This window comes from Hemiscyllium ocellatum, chromosome 2, assembly GCF_020745735.1.
Source record: "Hemiscyllium ocellatum isolate sHemOce1 chromosome 2, sHemOce1.pat.X.cur, whole genome shotgun sequence".
Taxonomy (NCBI): Eukaryota; Metazoa; Chordata; class Chondrichthyes; order Orectolobiformes; family Hemiscylliidae; genus Hemiscyllium; species Hemiscyllium ocellatum.
Window position 1 is genome coordinate 28,284,467 of NC_083402.1, and position 20,970 is coordinate 28,305,436.

Consider the following 20,970-nt stretch of genomic DNA (forward strand, 5'->3'; position numbering starts at 1 on the left):
CGAAGTGACTCAGGAGGAATTCAATGGAATTTTTGTATCGAATGCTGAATGTGTTGGTTTTTAAAACACTCTAATTGTAGACCAAGCTGTGCTTGTAGAATACGTTCATTAAATGAAAGGTGACACATTGTTTTATTTAGTTTTTTACTTTAGCTCTGCACCTTCTCTGCAGCTGTAACATTATATTCTGCATTCTGTTCTATTACCCTGATGTATTTATGCAAGCTCTGATTTGTCTGGCTAGCATGCAAAATAATACTTTTCACTGTATCTTGGTACATGTGACAATAAGAAATCAAATAGCAAATATTTGAATTACAAGTGGTACTTGTTTTCAAACTTGTGACCACTAATACCAACACTGGCCGATCATATTTTATATTTAGAAGGATTTTTCTCAGCCTCCAAAGCTGGCTTCAGTTCTGAGTGTGTGCTGAGATCTCACAAGAGAGGTATGTTGGAGTGCTTTAGGGCTTTCTGTATGTGGTTGAAAAGTTCAAATGTGGTTCTGTTAAGTTCTTGTTTGGAGATTACTTCTAATCAAACACCAAGTAATTAACTTTATTCACAACTTGATGACAAATTGGAAACAGTAGCCCGGAGTATGTCAACCAACGGTGCTGCTCACACATTCATTGTTATTACACCCCTTGCTTACTCACACCTTGATACACCATATTCCAATTCTGAAGAAGGGTCATTGGACCTGAAATGTTAACTCTGCATTCTCTCCGCAGATGCTGCAGGACCTGCTGAGATTTTCCAGCAACTTCTGTTTTGTTTCTCATATCCAAATATCTTATTTATTATTATTAGAGTGGCTGAGATTTGTGTTGCTATAATAATGTAGAGTTATAACTACTGAAAATGATAATATCCACATGTATCAATTTAGATGCTTGAGCATATAAAATATACATTGTCACAATCACCTCTCAGACCTTTCCTCAAAGTAGCCCATGAACTTAAAATTTGTTTATATATTTTTAAGGTATTTCAGTTCAAAAATAACAAGCAGCGTATCTTCATTTTAAAGGAGATAACAAGTTAGTTTATTCCAAAAGTACTATATTGAAAGTTATTTCAATAAAAACATGGTAGAGGGATTGGCTAGAACAATAATAAAGATTTTAAATAAGTAAGCATAAAACTACATCTCAAGATGAAAATTTGATCAGTAATCTAGAATTCCAGCAATGGTGTTCAGGCCTCTGGCACGGAGCCTGTCCCCGTTGCTCAGAAGGGAAGGGTGGAGAAGAGCAGAGCAATAGTTATTGGGGACTCGATAGTTCAGGGCACAGATAGGCAGTTTTGCGGGGGCAAGAGAGACTCACGATTGGTATCTTGCCTCCTAGGTGCAAGGGTACGTGACGTCTCTGATTGTGTTATCCGGGTCCTTAAGGGGGAGGGGGAGCAGCCTGAAGTCGTGATCCACATTGGCACCAACGACATAGGTAGGAAGAGGGTTGAGGATGTTAGGCAGGCTTTCAGGGAGCTAGGTTGGAAGCTCAGAGCTAGAACAAACAGAGTTGTTCTCTCTGGTTTGTTACCCGTGCCACGTGATAGAGAGTCGAGGAATAGGGAGAGATGCGTTAAATGCGTGGCTACAGGGATGGTGCAGGAGGGAGGGGGGGATTCCGGTATCTGGATAACTGGGGTTCTTTCTGGGGAAGGTGGGATCTCTATAGTCAGGATGGTCTACACCTGAACCTGAGAGGCACCAGTATCCTTGGGGGGAGGTTTACTAGTGCTCTTTGGGGGGGTTTAAACTAACTCTGCAGGGGCATGGCAACCTGGACTGTAGCTTTAGGGTGCAGGACCGTGAGTGTAGGAAGGTTAGGAACATGGCATCAATCTCGAAGGAGGGTGCCTGTAAACAGGAAGGTGGCTTGAAGTGTGCATACTTCAATGCGAGAAGTATACAAAATAAGGTAGGTGAACTTGCAGCGTGGGTTGGTACCTGGGATTTCGATGTTGTGGCTATTATGGAGACATGGGTAGAACAGGGATAGGAATAGCTGTTGCAGGTTCCAGGGTTTAAATGTTTTAGTAGGGTCAGAGGTGGGGGTAAAAGAAGGGGAAGTGTGGCATTGCTTGTCAAGGCTAGTATTACAGCGGTGGAAAGGATGATGGATGAAGACTTGCCATCTGAGGTGGTTTGGGCTGAGGTTAGAAATAGGAAAGGTGAGGTCACCCTGTTAGGAGTTTTCTACAGGCCTCCTAATAGTCCTAGAGACGTAGAAGAAAGGATTGCGAGGATGATTCAGGAGAAGAGTGAAAGTAATAGGGTGGTTGTTATGGGGGACTTTAACTTTCCAGATATTGACTGGGAAAGCTATAGCTCGAGTACATTAGATGGGTCGGTGTTTGTCCAATGTGTGCAGGAGGGTTTCCTGACACAATATGTAGACAGGCCAATAAGAGGTGAGGCCATACTGGATTTGATTCTGGGTAACGAACCAGGCCAGGTGTTAGAATTGGAGGTAGGTGAGCACTTTGCGGACAGTGACCACAATTCGGTGACTTTTACTCTAGTGATGGAGAGGGATAAGTGTGCATGGCAGGGCAAGAGTTATAGCTGGGGGCAGGGAAATTATCATGCGGTGAGGCATGACTTAGGATGCGTGGCTTGGAAAAGTAGGCTTCAAAGGAAGGGCACAATCGATATGTGGAGCTTGTTCAAGGAGCAGCTATTGAGTGTCCTTGATAAATATGTACCTGTCAGGCAGGGAGGAAAGGGTTGTGTGAAGGAGCCGTGGTTAAATAAGGAATTGGAATCCCTTGTTAAAGGGAAGAGGGCGGTCTATGTAAAGATGAGGCGTGAAGGTTCAATTGGGGCGATTGAGAGTTATAAGGTAGCCAGGAAGGATCTAAAGAAAGAGCTAAGAGCAGCAAGGAGGGGATATGAAAAGTCCTTGGTTGGTAGGATTAGGAAAAACCCAAAAGCTTGCTATAGGTATGTCAGGAATAAAAGAATGACTAGGGTAGGAATAGGTCCAGCCAAGGATAGTAGTGGGAAATTGTGCGTGGAGGCTGAAGAGATTGGAGAGACACTGAATGAATACTTTTTGTCAATATTCACTCAGGAACAGGACATTGTTGCCGATGTGAATATTGAGTCACAATTAGTTAGAATGGATGGCTTTGAGGTATGTAGGGAAGAGGTGTTGGAAATTCTGGAAAGGGTGAAAATAGATAAGTCCCCTGGGCCTGATGGCATTTATCCTAGGATTCTCTGGGAAGCAAGGGAGGAGATTGCAGAGCCATTGGCCTTGAATTTTATGTCCTCCTTGTCTACAGGAATAGTGCCAGAAGACTGGAGGATAGCAAGTGTGGTTCCCTTGTTCAAGAAGGGGAGTAGGGATAACCCTAGTAACTATAGGCCAGTGAGTCTCACTTCTGTTGTGCGCAAGGTCTTAGAGAATTGTAAGGGATAGGATTTATGAACATCTGGATAGGAATAATGTGATCAAGGATAGTCAGCATGGTTTTGTGAAGAGCAGGTCATGCCTCACGAACCTTATTGAATTCTTTGAGAAGGTGACTAAGAAGATGGATGAGGGTAAAGTGGTAGATGTGGCGTATATGGATTTTAGTAAGGCATTTGATAAGGTTCCCAATGGTAGGCTCCTGCAAAAAATACGGAGGTATGGCATTGAGGGTTCGTTAGAGGTTGGATTAGGAATTGGCTGGCTGGAAGAAGACAGAGGGTAGTAGTTGATGGTAAAGGTTCATCTTGGAGTGCAGTTACTAGCAGTGTTCCGCAAGGATCTGTTTTGGGACCATTGCTGTTTGTCATTTTTATAAATGACCTGGAGGAGGGGCTAGAAGGTTGGGTGAGCAAGTTTGCGGATGATACGAAAGTCGGTGGAGTTGTTGACAGTGAGGAATGATGTGTCAGGTTACAGCGGGATATATATAAGTTTCAGAGCTGGGCAGAAAGGTGGCAAATGGAGTTCAATGTAGGTAAGTGTGAAGTGATTCACTTTGCTAAGAGTAACAAGAAGGTGGAGTACTGGGCTAATGGTCGGATACCTGGTAGTGTGGATGAACAGAGGGATCTTGGTGTCCATGTACACAGATCTCTGAAAGTTGCCACCCAGGTAAATAGTGCTGTGAGGAAGGCATATGGCGTACTGGCTTTTATTGGTACAGGAATTGAATTCCGGAGTCCTGAGGTCATGTTGCAGTTGTATAAGACTCTGGTGCGGCCTCAGCTGGAGTATTGTGTGCAGTTTTGGTCACCATACTGTAGGAAGGATGTGGAGGCACTGGAACGGGTGCAGAGGAGGTTTACCAGGATGTTGCCTGGTGTGGTAGGAAGATCGTATGAGGAAAGGCTGAGGCACTTGGGGCTGTTTTCATTGGAGAAAAGAAGGTTTAGGGGTGACTTGATAGAGTTGTATAAGATGATTAGGGATTTAGATAGGGTTGACAATGAGAAGCTTTTTCCACGTCAGCTTTTACGAGGGGACATAGCTTTAAATTAAGGGGAGGTAGGTATAGGACAGATGTTAGGGGTAGATTCTTTACTCAGCGAGTCGTGAGTTCATTAAATGCCCTGCCAGTAGCAGTGGCGGACTCTCCCTCTTTATGGGCATTTAAACGGGCATTGGATAGGCATATGGAGGATAGTGGGCTAGTGTAGGTTAGGTGGGCTTGGGTCAGCGCAACATCGAGGGCCAAAGAGCGTGTACTGCACTGTATTTTTCTACGTTTCTATTCAATGTTTCTATTTGAGGGCTAGCTTGCTCGAAAGGTTCTGTCAAGACATGGCATTGAAATTGGAAAAAAAAAGCAATGTTCAGAAGCTGCAATTCTGTTAGCTTCTGAAGTTGAATAGTTGGAGATAACTTCCTCAGGTCTAGTAAGGGAGTCAGTCAAAGATCCTTTCGATTCACTTTGACAGCACTGCAGTGTAGCTCTAGGGTAGTCTAATGGTCCTTTAGCTATTTCATCTTGGATACTTCACCCTGCTTCCCTCCAAAGAAACAGTTGTTGTTTCAAGTTGCCTAGTACATGGTATTCAGATGGTTCACATTAAATAATAGTTTTCAGACACAGTCACGGTCTAATGAAAAGGAAATGGGAGAACGTATGACAAACAAATTGAGATTCCGAGACAATGAGAAATTAACAGAGACTAAGGTGACAAAGAAAAAGTGTGGATAAAATAACTGAGAAGGACACGAACTTTGGTGCTGGGAAAGCTTCCAGAAACACTACTTAAGGACAATAGTCACTCAAAAATGCATGTTAACTAAAGAAAACCTGAATAGATTGGTTAGGGGCAAATCATGTTTAACTAACTGGCTGGAGTGTTTTGAAGAGGTAACAGTGAGGATAGATGTGGTACACAGACATTCAAAACGAATTTGCTGCACAACAGATTTGTCAGTAAAATCGTAGCTCGTGTATTAAAAAGTACGTTAGAAACATGGATACAAAATTGAATGAGCGGCAGGGAACAAATGGATGTTATTTGGACTGAAGGAAGGTTTGTAATGGCATTTTCCACAGGTCAATATTGGGACTCCTGTTTTTCCTGATATATTAATGAGCTAGACTTTGGTGAACAAAGCAGAATTCCAAAATTTATGGATGATACAAAACTTGGAAGTACTGTAAACAACGAGGAGGAAAATGTAGAAATTTAAACAAATTAGTGGAGTGGGTGGCTAGGTGACAGATAGAAAAATAGAAACATAGAGAATTGGAGCAGGAGTAAACCATTCAGCCATTCATGGTCATGGCTAATCTTCCTGCTCCTTGACCCCTTCCCACTTTTGCCTGATATCCTTTAGCTTTAAGAAGTACCTCTATCCAATGTTTTGGTCTCAATTGCTTTCTGTAACAGAGAATTCAACAGGCCCGCTATTCTCTAGGAGAATAAATTTCTCCTCATCGCAGTCTCAATGCCTTACCAGTATCCTTAGACTGTTACACCTGGTTCTGGACTCCCCAGTCTTTGGAGACATCTACCTATACCTTGTCCAGTCATACTAGAACCTCATGTTTCTTTGAGGTCCCCCCTCATTCTTCTAAATTCCAGTGAATATTGTCCTAACCAATCCAGTCTCTCTTCATACATGGGTCCTGACATCTCAGGAAAGTCTTCATTTGCACTCCCTTCATAGCCAGAATATCCTTCCTTAGATAAGGATATGAAAACTACATACACAGTACTCCAGATGTGGTCTCCCCAAGCCCCTGTACAATTGCAGAAATGCATCCCTGTTCCGGTATTCAAATCCTCTCATTGTGAAGTCCAACATACCATTTGTCTCTTCACTGCTTCATGCTTATTTTCAGTGACTGGTGTACAAGGACATCCAAGTCTCATTGCACTTCTTTTTTTCCCCAGTCTATATCCGTCTTTCTGTTTTTACTATCAAAGTGGGTAACCCCACGTTTATCTGCATTATACTTCATCTACCATGCATTTATGCAATCATCTTGTCCAATTCACTGAAGTATCTCTGGATTTTTCTCACAGTTTACCATCTTGCAAACTTGGAGATGTTACATTTAGTTCTGTCATCTAAATCATTAATATACAATGTGGATAGCAAGGGTCCAAGAACTGATTCCTGAGGTAAACCACTAGGAGCTGAAAATGACCAGCTTTTTCCTACTCTGTTTCCTGTCTGATAACCAATTCTCTGTCTATGTTCATACACTACCCCCAATCACATGCACTTCAGTTATACATGCTAATCTCTTTTGTCGGACCTCATGGAAAGCTTTTGGAAGTCCAAGTAGATCGCATTCACTGGTTTCCCCTTATGAACTTAACTAGCTACATCAGAACAAAACTGATAACCATGTACAGCGAACAATGTCTGTCTTTTGTGTTCCAGGAGCTTTTCTAATTCCTTTCAGTATTTGTTAGTGGGTTTTCGGTCTCCATGGATGGCCCAACAAATCCAATTCTACTGGACACGGAGTTACCAACAATGGGAATACAAACAGCAATTCCAATTAGTGTAAGCTACAAGTGTCCATAAGGGTCTTGGGTTCAGAGGTGATGACCTGAGGGTTCAAGTGTTACCTGTGTCATTTCATATTGATTAAAATAACTGAAAGTGGGAATACTCTGACTTTTATCACAGATAATTTTATTGATACTTGAAGAACAGTAAGTGTTTGTATTCTGAGTGCTTTTGATTTATTAACAATAAAAAGTGTTGACAGAAATGTTGATTGTGCCATTTGACAGTACGCATTACTGTATTTTAGCAAGTACATCCTATAGTGCTAATCTAACAATTTTGACCTGTTAGCAGAAACATTAGAAGGAAATTTAAAACTCAAAATATTTATGGAATGTTGTACTCCATGTGATAAAAATGACTGGAGTCTATCCACTTTTCCCTAATTGCAATACATCCTTTTGGATAAGATGTGGAGAGTTCATTCCTTGGCAAAGTGACTGTAGCATCTAATCAGGATGTACAAAAGTTGGCAGATCCAGTACATCATTGTATGCATCAAAACCACTCAATATCTAGCCTGGCACCATCAATTAAAGCATCTCCCCTGACTCCTTGTAGTTTTCCCCTGGGCGCAGCCTGAGACTCAAAAAAAGAGAGATCCTACTCCTATTACTCTTCCCTGATGCAAAGGTTCAATAAAATGGCACCTGCTTCCATGCAGTCAAATCTTTGCAGCTCCAGCTATCGGTCCTCTACTGCCAGGCCTTCATCTCACTTCAGGCAATGGACAAGATATCCTCATAGCTTCTCCTCTGTCACCATAGTAACTCTGCTGGAAGAGTAATTATGATGAAATTCCAGGTTTCTACTTGAAATAATTTCAATTGTGGCAACCTGCAGATTTTTATCTGGCAATTAAAATCATCATTCTAACTCTAAAAATATGCAATCTGATTTGACTGATGCACCAAAATGATCTGTGCTCCAAATTCATCACTGTGTCTATTAAATGTACTTATGAAATACATTAATCTGAGTTGTAGAAACAGACACCATTTACAATGTTCTTTTCTCGCACACTTTAAAATTCTAAAACCAGTTCTTTTTATATTCCTTTAAATAAGTATTAAAACAACACTAACTAATCCCTTAAAGGTATAGGGTAACAACTACCAAAAGTTCAAAGCAAATTTAAAATAAAATTAAAATGTTATTTTACGAGTTCATTTTTTAACACATGCACTACTAGTAAATTAAAGGTAAAGTAGATCTTTAAATTCTGCATTGAGTAAATGATATTTCCAGGTAATTTGTACAATCTTATGGTTTATCACTCATATTAAAATTAACATATGTCCAAAACACTTCCAAATTGTATACCGGATTTTAATAGCTTCTTGTGTACCACAACATATTACTTCAAGAGTATTAGAGCACTAACACACTCAGCTATGACAAAAATGACTGAATATTGACCATAGCCACATGGCTAAATGTCACATGATTTAATCTCCAGGCATTCATTCAATTAGTGTTGGCAAACTGAATTAGGATCCTTTGGGAATATGACAGGGCCAATCACTCCTTGAGCCTTCCAGCTGACAGGAAGAATCTAGAAACTGATAGACTGGTTAAGGTGATCTTCATGCTATTCCGCTAAATTTGTATACATGGTGGGTTTAGGCGATTAAAACTTACAGAGTCGTTTTGCTTGATTTTTGTCAGGTTGAGGTCATATATTACTATATTCCATCCACACTACACCTATACTATAGAAAAGCATGAATAGAGCTCAATCTTAAAGCTATTGCAGAGTTGCTGTTTCACTGCAATTACACAGTTTTATAACACTGGTGGCTATACTCTTCAAAAACATGGGGATGCCGTTGTGATTACTACTGAAGCTGCCACACTGGGGGAACATCAACAGCTGCAAGAGCAAGACTAATGGCCTGGATGATGAAGAGGGTGAAGGTTGAGCAGTGCTGTTGGTTATAAGGCAACAAATCATTGAATAGAACATTTTCTGATCAAGTCTTTTCCTCTTCCCGTGCACTGATAATTCCTGCTCCCCATCTGTCTTGGAGCTTGGATCTATCATTGGGACTTGCTTCCATGATGTAGCTGACTACCTCATAACTGTTCCTTTTCTGTAAACAAGCAGACGAAGATCAGCAATTATCCCAAAAATAACTGGCATGACACCTTGTAAAATGTGCATTCTAGATTTGACAATAGTTTGCTTTCAGAATTCTGAACTGAGAGCACCTTGGTGCAATGTCTGGCATTGTGCTTATTTACCGTCTGTGTTCTGGTGCTTCATGGGCTGGTTTCCCTGGGCAGAACTTTATGATCCAATCAGAAACAAGAAAACAGGTGACTGGACCTGTAAATTAGGTGACCATGGTTTTAACAGCTTTGTCATTACTGTCCCCATGTCCCAATCATGATTTTAGATAATTTCCAGTCAACGTGTTCTGAGAAGTTATGACACACCATTGGGGCAAGTGGGACTTGACGTCATGCCTCATGGTGCAAGAGGTAGGGACACTGCCACTACACCACAAGTGTCTCCTGACCATGATTTTAAAGGAAGCAATGAGTGGGCCACACATGTAGTGCAATTGAGGCCCTGAAGTTGGAAATGTGTGCCCAGTTAAGAGCCTCAACTTGTTCCAATATAAATGGCAGCAGGATCCAGCTTTGTAGCCCGAAAGATTTAACACCCTGAGCTGCTGGTCAGTAAAGCAGAGGAGTGACTCATTTCCAGGCCACCTATGCCAATCAGATGTTGTTGCCAGCCCTTGTCCTACCTTGTCCAGTGTTTTACCCCCAACTCTTTCCAGAAGGGACCTATCAGTTAGGCCTCAGAAGGATTTGGCCTTTGCTCAATGCCCTGGGTCCATTGCTGAAGGTCTCATCCTGCAGTGCCAGCTCTTGTTTGACCCTGTGTGAGTGAGCAGAGCTGCTGCCCTCCACTTGGCCAACATTTTCTAGAGACAAAGGGAAGTCCTGCTTCATATTAACGAATGGGCCACCAATTGAAAAATGAAAGTAATGAATGCAAGTAGGCTGTGCAGAAGCAGGCTTGTGTCTAATATTTCAAAAGAGGTTCAGAGAGCCCAACCTCAACATATAATTCAGCCCTTTGACCTGAGGCTCAAACAGCCATAAAGAAATCTCTCATAGAAAACTGTGAAAGTTGCCTGTATTTGGTAAGAATGGACTTTCAGAGATATAGTGTGTTGAAGGCCCTTGGACCTAACACTCATAAAAGTTGCGATTGATTTGATTGAATCAATGAGGTAATCTGGAAACTACTCGGGGAGAAACATGGACTCTGTAGAGTTTACCTTGATAACAATTTCTCACTATCCAAACATAATAATTACTGTAGCATTCGTGGGACTCTGCCGTGCAAGCTTAGAGAGATATAAGACACTAGACTGAACTGGAAAGCAGATGAACCTCAGTCATTTGTTGACCGTAATGTCTGGAAGAGAAGCTATGATGCTATGAACTCTGTCCATGGGCTCCGGTCTACTGGCTCATCACCAATCCTCGATGTCAACGGGTCAATACTGCTCATAGAGAAAGCTCATGTTCTAGAAAGTTATGATGTGGAGGTGCCAGCGTTGGACTGGGGTAGAACAAAGTCAGAAGTTACATAACACCAGGTTATAGATTTATTTCAAAACACAAGCCTTTGGGTGCTGCTCCTTCATCAGGTGAAGTGGGGGAAGCACCCAGGTACTGAATGCTTGTTTTTGAGAGAGCAACAGACCATGCTGCCAGAAAACATAGATATCCCCATTGGTCACCTGTACAAGCAGAAAAATATTGTCCAATTTTACCAATAGAACATAATTTTACCATTGGGCTATGGGCACTGTCATTATAACTGTGAATATTGAGAGTAAAATTATGCCTTGAAGTTAAATTTCTGGAACTTCCACATTTGCAGTTGCAACAAATAATCCTGGTTTTGATTAATGATTATCATCTAATTTAAATTCTTTTCTTTCCTTCACTGACCAGGAACTGAACTCCTTGGTAAAGCTGAAAGGACTGCTTACTCGACACTTGGTGTTTGTATGTTTTACGCTGTAGGCTACATTATTCTGCCAATCTTTGCATATTATATCCGGGATTGGAGGATGTTACTGCTAGCTTTGACCATTCCAGAGATTCTGTATATTCCTTTTTGGTGGTGAGTTACTTACATTTAGCTGTTATGAATAGTAACAACTTATATTTCTATCATGTAACAATTAATCCAATAAAACATCCCAAGTAGGAAAAAGGAATGTCATGAAACAAAATCTGACATTAAACAGATATGTTTATACTGAGGTGGCTAAACCTGGTCAAAGAGGTAGGTTTTAAAGATGATGTCAAGGAGGAAGAGACAAAGAGAGGCAAAGAGACAAAGGTTTGGAAGGCATTGGGAGACTTTCTGTAGTGCATCTGGCCTGGGTAGAAATGAGAATCTAAAAATCTTAAAACATTTTTTAAGCTTAACAGGAGCCAATGTGGATCAGTGAGTTATGGTGATAGGACTTGTTGTGCATCGGGTATTGGATGAATACAAGTTTCTGTCAGTAGGAAAGTGGGAAAAGAAAAAGGAGCATATTGGGTTTGTTAAGGTTGGAGGTAACAAGAACATAGATAAATAGATGAGTTGGAGCAGAGATAAAATTAGGTAATATTTATGAATTGGAAGTCTTGGTAATGGTGCATATGTATGTTTGGTAGCTCACCAAATGGTCACCAAGACTATGCCACCAAGATAGTGAATTGGCTACTCCTCCTTGGACATTTGCTGAGGAAAAGGATGGTGTAAATTGCTCGAGAGCAGATTTTGTGCCAGGGTCCACTGACAATGACTTCTTGATTTATTTGTTAATGGTTCATAGCTCGTGACACAACCAATTGTATCTCCCAAAGGCTTTCACAAATACTTTTTTTCTATTTGTGCCTCACTACCAAAAGCACTGGGGCTAAACCCAAGGGCAGGGGTGATGGCTAAGGACAGCAAGGGGGTGTCATTGTGATCACAACAAGCCCTTGGGAGTACTGTGGAACTAGAAGAAGAATTGTTGATTCCTTGTGAAATTCCATTGTTGGTTTGCGTCAGTGGTTGGAAGACCTGAATGAGGTATTTCCTTCTTCTCTGAATTGCCAATCTCAAGAACATATTCAGAGACCCAATGTCTATTTCAGGAAGGCATGATGGATACCTGAAAATTGCCTAACTTAATAGGATGAGCAACAAATTGCAAGTGTTGAATGAAACCCCAGCAGTAGAACAGAATGTTTCAACTCCTGTGATTTTCTCTTGGTCTGGCAAATCTACAAGAAGAAAGTGAGGACTGCAGATGCTGGAGATCAGAGTTGAAGAGTGTGATGCTAGAAAAGCACAGCAGGTCAGGCAGCATCCGAGGAGCAAGAGAGTTGGAGTGTCGAGTATAACCTGTTCATCAGGAAGAGCATGAAGAGCTTATGCTCAAAATGTTGACTCTCCTGCTCCTTGGATGCTGCCTGACCAGTTGTGCTTTTCCAGCATCACACTCTTTGACTCTGATCCACCTATAGGAAAACAAAAATAGAAGTTTGAGAGGGTTGCTGAGCAGTAAAGTTTACATACTTTTCAGTAGGAGGAATGGCATGAGGGAATGCAATCAAGAAAAGATAAATGCCTGACAAACCTGTAGCTCGGCACCTTGCTCTCCATTTACTATCTTGTTCTAGTCTTTAGCTTCCACCACTTGGAATGAGAGAGCAGAGATTGGAAGATCCATCGTCTGTGGAGAGACCTACTGTTTCTGCTAGTTTGTAAAGGAATACAGACTATAGGAATGCTATTATGCCTGTTTAAGATAGAATATGATGTGGCAGAAGCAAAAGAGTTTCATGGACGAAGAGGTTATCTTATGAGGAGTGGTTAGATAGTTTGAAGAATGAGAAGTGAAATGGAAGTGAGGAGAACTTTTATCTCTCAGTGAGTTGTTAGTCTGCACAAGTGAATTGTGCAGAAAGCATTGGAGGTGGGGTTAGAATATGTTCAAGTATTTTTGGTTGAATGAGAGTTATGGAGTTGGGATTACATTCAGACTGGCTATATTGAATGGCAGGGCTGAATGGCTACTCTTCCTTTAAGTCTCATGTAATATGGGCACACTTTTTTTAAGGAAAGAGTTTACGATGTTTGGATATGCGCATCACTAGGTAGGTCATAATTTATTGCCCTTTTCTTAATTACCTTAGAGATGGCAGTGGTTTCAAGGTTATCAGGACTCTTAATTCCTGATTTTTGTTTTTTAAAAAATCAAGCTCAAATCTGCTATGGAGGAATTGATCTAGGCCCCCAGAATCTTATTTGGGTTTCCGGATGACCAAAATTAAGCAACGAACAGTGGATGTTGGAGATCTGAAACAAAACGATAGCAGAAATGGCTGAAGAACCTCAGCAAGTCTGGCAGCATCTATGAAGAGAAAACAGAATTAACATTGCATCTCCAGTGACCTGTCTTCACAACCTGTTCTGAAGAAGGTTCTCTGGGCTTGAAACATTAATTCAGCTTTCTCTCCACAGTTGAGAGAGGATATTCTCAGTAACACAAACCTGGAGCATACAATTCTGACCACCATATTATTTTAAAAAATTATGGTGAGAACTGTAGATGCAAAATACTTCACAATATACATAACAAGGTTGTGGAGATTCACATATCAGAAAGGGATGTTTTTCAGGTGACCTAATAGACACCTAATACATTTTGAATAGTGTAGGTAAGGAGAGAATGTTGACACTTGTGGAAAAGATCACAACTTGAAGCCATCAACATAAGACAGCCACTAAGAAGGGAAGTCAGAAGTAATTCCTTTACTCAGGAGGGTCAGGAAGAGAAACAGACTAGCACAGAGTTAAAATGAATAGTATAGATGCAGATAAAGATTAAACAAGGGTGTGAGGGTGAAAGAAGAAGAAAGTTAATAAAAACCAAAAGAACTGTGGATGCTGGAAACCAGAAATAAAAACAGTAATTGCTGGAAAAGCTCAGAAGATTTGACAACATCTCTGGAGAAAAATCAGAGTTAAAGTTTTAGGGCCAATGACCCTTCCTCCGAACTCACAAAATGAGAGTTATTCTGATAGTTTTAGATGAGGAAAGACTGGAGGCTTAAGTTGAGCACTGACTGGATCAATAGCTTGTTTCTGTGCCAGAGATCCCATGTAAGACTGTGTTATGTATTACAGGAAGCTTATAGCTATTGCCTTGTCTGTGAACATCATCTGTTCTGCAGTGTAGAATTAAACATGTATGTTGTTGAGAGATTGGCACACAGTGTGCTGGCTATACTCCCCAATGGAGTCTCTTTGCAGGTACGGATCTAAGGTTGATGGAATGGTCAGGTCCAGGTCCAGGTTTATTTGTTGTGGCATAATGCAGCCACAAAGCTCTTCATTGGCTTGATGCCATCTCTGATTGTCACAAAATGAGAATATGAATTGCAAAAATTAATTTAAACAGTGGAGTGACTAAAAGTCACTTAAAGTCAGTCTTGACTCAGGCCTGACATAGAAACATGGCTGAGCAAATGTGATTTGACAGGTTACTATTTCCCTATCCTCCTCTAACACGTTGACTCGAATATCTCCATTTCTGTCCTAGTGATCCTTGAGGGTGAAAGGGTGAGGAAGGAGGTGCAGTGCGATTGGTGGACTCACTGGCATTTTCTGAAGAAACTGCTTGGCTATTCAGAAAATACAGCGCACGGATAGGCTGTTTGGCCTAACTAGACTGTGCTGGCGTTTATGCTTCATTAAGAAAATCCTCTCACTGCCCATCACACAACTCAATTGGCACAAAGTTCTGTATCCATCCCACTTATGTATTTATCTAGTTTTCCAGGAATTTAGCAAGAGTCATCAGTTATGCTAATAGGGCAGGCAGTACCCTCACCTTTTTGCACCACTACTATTGCTGACTTTTGTATCATTTTTTTTAGGCTTATACCTGAATCTCCAAGATGGCTGATTGCTCAAGGTCGGGTGACTGAAGCAGAGAAAATAGTGCAAGGTTTTGCTAAGAAAAATGGCATCACCCATGTTGGGGTGATATTTCAGCAAATCGATACCAGAGAATATACGGTAGTTATCCTTTGTTTCCCTTCTTTCTATCTGAAATTGCTATTCAAATATGTCAAGATCAAGCCATCATATATCCAGATCTTTAAAAGTCTGGCATAGTCCATATTTAGTTATGTTTATGACCTATAGTAGCAAAGTAGGAAAAGATAATTTGGCACTGCAGTACTTATTCTTGTTCATGCTATGTTTGCATGTAGCAATGTCTGGGGAATAGCGAGAGAAATTTAACAGAAGACAACTAATTGGCCTTGGTATAGTAGAGCTGAATATCTTAACTTCTATAATTCTAAACTAATCAATGTTGTTTCTTCATGCGCTAATCTTAGCATTCTGGAAAGTGAATTACCTTCCAAATAATTAAATAAGACAATGAATTAAATTGAAACTAATTCATGCTCCAATGTGCCTCTTCTCATAGAACCCCTAGTGTGGAAACAGGCCCTTCAGCCCACACCAACTATCCAAAGAGTAACCCACCCGACCCATTCCCCTAACTAATGCTGCTAACGTCCACATCCCTGAACACAATGGGGCAATTTCCCATGGCAATTCACCGAACCTGCACATCTTTGTATTGTTGGAGGAAACTGGAGCAGCCAGAGGAAACCCACGCAGACACAGGGAGAACATACAAATTCCACATAGACGGTCACCAGAGGCTGGAATCGATCCTGGGTCCCTGGTGCTATGAGGCAGCAATGTTAACCACTGAGCCACCATGCTATCCTATTCTAGTATACTATGCCTTTCTCTAAAACAACAATTTAATTTAAGTCCATAAATAAGATTGAGAAACCAGAGTACGTCATACAACTTCTTGAATCTCTTCTGCATTTCTGTTATGGGTAATCTGTATTTAAACATCTGCTTGTGTAGACCTGAGTACATTATACCCAATAACACTCTGTCAATCTGAGTTTTGATGTTTTGAAGTTAATCCTTTGAATAGTCTTCTTGGCGAAAAGGTTTCAAATTTTCATTATTCCTTATTCCTGATATTGTCCTCTGAAAGGCCTAGTTCTAATTTTAAAATTATGTTTGCTCTTACCTGTTTCCTAATTTTTCTGCCAGAGGCAATAATTCCTCTCTCTTGCCAGTGAAATTCTTAAACCAATGTAAACACCTCAGTTAGATCACCCGTTAGCTTTCTGCCCTCTGCACTTGTTTGCTACCTCTCCTTGATACTTGATATGTTTTAAGTTCAGAAATTCAAACACAACATACCAAGAATGCTGGAAATCTGAACTGAAAGCATAAAATGCTGGAAATATTTAGCAGGTCAAGCAGGAAGAGAGTAACAGAGTTAATGTTTCAGTTCTCGCATCAGAACAGAAAACATTTAAAAATATAATAGTCTTTAAGGAGGTGAATTGCAGAACAAAGATTAAAGGGCAGATCTGTGGTAGGGTGGAACTTGGGAGGCATCAAAAAGCAGAAGTGTTGGTGGGGCAGAGACAAGGCAAGTGGTAATGGGACAAATAAAGAAGTAAAAGATGTGTCTGCAGGAGATGTGAGTGCTAGAACGCTGAACAGCTGCCATCGAAAAACCAGCTCTTAAGATGATCGAGCCAACTAGCCCTGCTCCCTCAGTTTACCGCTGGTAACTCTGAAAATGTTTTCTTCTCAGTTAACTGTACAATTCCAATTTGAATGTCATGATTAAATACACCTCCACTATACTGTCAGGCAGTGCATTCCAGATCCCAGTAATACACTGCACTGAAATACAGGAGCTCTTTGACTCACTTTAGATCTCTATGCCACTCACCTTAAATCTGTGTTCTCTGGCTCTTGACACTTCACCCCATGGGCATATGATATACTTGTTGAATGTGTCCTTACCCTTTGTTATTTTTTATAGTGCTATTAAATCTCCAAACCTCCTGTTCTCCAAAGAGAATAATTGCTACTTCACAAATCTACTCATGTAACTGAAGTTTCTCATGTGTATACAATCCATTGAGTCTATTCTGCTGTTCAATGAGATTATGACTGATCTAATCATTCCCACCTCCACATTCCTGCTTTTCTGCATAATGCTCCATTCTCATACCAATATAAAATCTGTTGATCACAGCCTTGAATATACTCCGCAACCCAGTCTCTGCAGTCCTCAGGAAGTAAAGAATTTTGAGAGAAGATGCATCGCAGGAAGTCGCCAAGGATTCTTACACCGTACCTTCCAAACACACGACTATAACCATCTAGAATGACAAAGGCAGCTGGTACATAGGAATACCATCACCTCCAACTGCACTTCCAAGATTCCCACCATCCTTGCTTGGAAATACATTACTTTTCTGCAATGTTGATCAGTTCTGTAGGTCTACCAAAACCAAATGGACTGCAATGGTTCAAGAAGGCAGCTCGAGACAGCAAGGGATAGACAACAAATACTGACCAAACAGTGAAATCCACATCCTTTGAATGAATTGTAAAAATGAAATTCCTCCTCATTCCTGTTTTAAATGGGCATCTCTTACTCTGCGATTATGCCTTCTGTTCTTAGATTGTCTCACAATAAAAAATAATTGTTTAGCATCTACTCTGTCAATTTCCTTCTGAATCTTCCATGTTTCAGTAAGGTCACCTCTTATCCTTCTGAACGCTAATGAGTACAAATCCAACCCTCACTACCTCCCCTTAACAGAAAATCTGTCTATTCCTGCAATCTTCTAGAGGTCCTTCCAAATGAAATACAATACTCCAGCTGAGGCTGAACCAGAGTCTTCTAAAAGTGCTGCTTGCTTTTGTCGTGTTTGCCTCTCTTTATAATACCCAAAGTCCCATCTGTTTTATTAATGACTTTCTTAACCTCCTCTGTCCCCTTCAATGATTTGTGTACATATAATTCAAATTTCTGTTGCTGCACTCATCTTTACAATTGTACCAGGTGAAAGTGAGGACTGCAGATACTGGAGATCAGAGTCAAGATTAGGGTGGTGCTGGAGAAGCACAGCAGGTCAGGCAGCATCCAAGGAGCAGGAAAATTGATGTTTTGGGCAAAAGCCCTTCATCAGGAATCACTGTTTATCTTCTATGGTCTTTTCCTTTTCTCCCTTTGCCACCTACATGTCTGCCTATTCCATCAACCTAAGTCTTCTTAAGTCTATCACTAACCTCCTCACAGTTCACAATGCTTCCCTTTAATAGAGTAACTTTATGTTATCTTTTAAATTTAGATGCAGTTAATACAGTGAATGGAGAGCTTCTAACCAGCATCTACAGAAAATCAACTAACACAGACCAAATACTTAACTTCAGAAGCAATCATCCCAACACCCACAAACGGAGCTGCATCAAGACATTATTTCAATGAACTACATCACACTGCAGCATCCAAGAACTACAAAAAGCAGAAGAAAAATATCTATACTACGTTTTCAAGAAAAGTGAATACCCAATAAACACAATCCACCAATTCATCAGAAACAACCCTAAACTAGCAGGCATAATGTAACTAAAGACCATAGCCACGTTAACTTGCATCAAAGGTACATCAGAAATAACATGCAGACTATTCAGACTCATCGGCATCATGGTAACCCACAAACCTACCAACACACTTACGCAGCAACTAATGAACCTAAAAGATCCTTTGATACTGCCAGCAAAACTAATGTCATTTACAAGATACCATGCAAGAACTGTAAAAAAACACAAACAAGCAGGAAACTTGCCACCAGGATACATGAACACCAACTGGCCACCAAATGATAGGACCCACTATCACTAGTTTCCATACATATAGACAAAGAAGGATGCCACTTTGACTGGGGAAACACACACATCCTAGGACAGACAAACCAAGACACACACAAGAATTTTTAGGGGCATGGCATTTTAACCAGAACCCCATCAATAAACGCATTGGTTTAGATCCTATCTACCCTCAATTAAAAAAAACAGAAATGACATCACCCACCTTAAGAAAGCAAGACCTATAAATAGAGAGACAGGACATACCACCAGCACTTCACAGGGACAATCTGACTGATGGTCTTACCTAGTATGGTGATGAAACGTCTGAAAATAAACTTTCCAGCTCAGTGAGCTAACTTACATACTTAATGCTACATACTATATGCTTAAATCTAGATCATTCAAGTGTGGTCCTAGAACTGACCACTGAACACCTTCTCCCAGTCTGAATCATAACCATTCACTACTAATGTTTCCTATCCCTCAGTCAACAATGTATACATGCAATTACACAGCATTTGCACTTTTACCCCCTCCTTAAGAGCCCAACATGCCTTCCCTGTGAATCAGTGATTTGTTTACACTTTCTTTCACATTTATCTATTGTATTCACAAAATGACCCAACCTTCCAGTTGCTTGCCATTTCAATGTACATCCTGCTCAGAATATAACATTTCTATCCTCTACTGCAATGCTCCAGCGAAACTTAATGAAAGCTGGAAGACAGCACATAGTTTTCCACAGAGAACTCAATACTGAGAACCATAACTTCAGTCTATGAGCACTTTCCTCCATTTTATGATTGGATTAGATTCCCTAGATTAGATTAGATTCCCTAGTGTGAAAACAGGTCCTTCAGCCCAACAAGTCCACAGCGATCTCTCCAAAGAGTAACCCACCCCCGTCTGGCTAATGCACCTAACACAATGGACAATTTAGTATGGCCAACTGACCTAACATGCACATCTTTGGAATGTGGGAAATTACCTGGAGTAAACCCATGCAGAAAATGTGCAACCTCCACTGGAATCGAACCTGAGACCCTGGTGGTAGTGAGGTAGCAGTGCTAACCACTGAGCTACAGTGCTGCCCTTAACCACTGAGCCACCGTGCCGCCCTTTTAATTGAAACCTTGTGTCTTGTTTGGATAGTTTTGCTTTCAATACAGCTGACCTGTATTCTGCTTTTAACACCTACCATTAGCATCTACTCTTTGTTTATATTACTTCTTTATTACCATTAGAACCACTTTGCCTTTTGTTCTGAGCATGTTCATTATATGCTCTACATGCTCCACTTCCCCCTTTCTCTGCAGCATGAGTTTCTCCACTCCCCTTCAGTTCCACAAAAATAGTTATATTTTATTTCACAAAATATTATTCTGTTGGTCTGTCCAAAGATGCTGCCAGACCAATGGAGTTTCTCCAGCACCTTTTCTTTTTATGTAACCATGGTAAGTGCTTTTATTCCATAAATTCAATGTTATTGGGAAACCTATTATGTGGTGCATTATCAAACACCTTTGAAGTCCACGTCGAATACATCAAGTGCATTTCATGAACACTCTACATTACTTCATTGAAAAGTTAAACAAATTAATACAGTACAAATTGCTTGAACAAGTCCGTGCTGGATTTCTCTAAGTTGCATTTGTTCAAGTGACAGTTAATTTAGTGCCAAGGTATCATTTCTAAAAGTTTTTCCAATGCTGAGGTTGAACTGACTGTCTTTCTGTTGCGGCACCCATCCTTGGAATCTGTTTTTAAAAACAAGAGCATACTCTTTGTAATTCTCCCATCCTCTGGCACCACCAATGTGTTTAAGGATGTTTGGAAGATTTTGCCCATTGTTTCTGCAGTTTCCAGCCTTCCTTCACTCTGTATCCTCAGGTGCATCTTATCCAATCCCTGTGATGTATCAACTTCAATTACAACCAGGCTTTCTGTATTTCTCTCAATAGACAATAAACTTATAGTCTCACCAGTATCTCAGTTGCTTCTTCTTTCATAATGACTTTGACAGCATCTTCTTGATAAACCCAGTTGTAAAGTGTTTATTTCATATCTCAATTATGCCCATTGCTTTCAAAAATAAATCTCCCCTTTAGTATTTAATCAGCCTCACTGTTTTGTAGTCCTAACCAAATAAATTCCTTCCTTCACTCCTCTAGGACGTTC

The 20,970-nt window shown here is 40.6% G+C and overlaps 1 protein-coding gene across 1 annotated transcript in view; it reads left to right on the forward strand.

Moving 5' to 3' along the window:
- Nucleotides 1–20,970, forward strand: part of LOC132826956 (organic cation/carnitine transporter 2-like) — a 132,993-nt gene that overhangs the window by 67,797 nt on the left and 44,226 nt on the right. Inside the window, exons 4-6 of the mRNA XM_060843284.1 lie at nt 10,974–11,145; nt 14,949–15,090; nt 16,596–16,600. Coding sequence (XP_060699267.1) covers nt 10,974–11,145; nt 14,949–15,090; nt 16,596–16,600 — 319 coding nt within the window. The remainder of the gene's footprint in view (nt 1–10,973; nt 11,146–14,948; nt 15,091–16,595; nt 16,601–20,970) is intronic.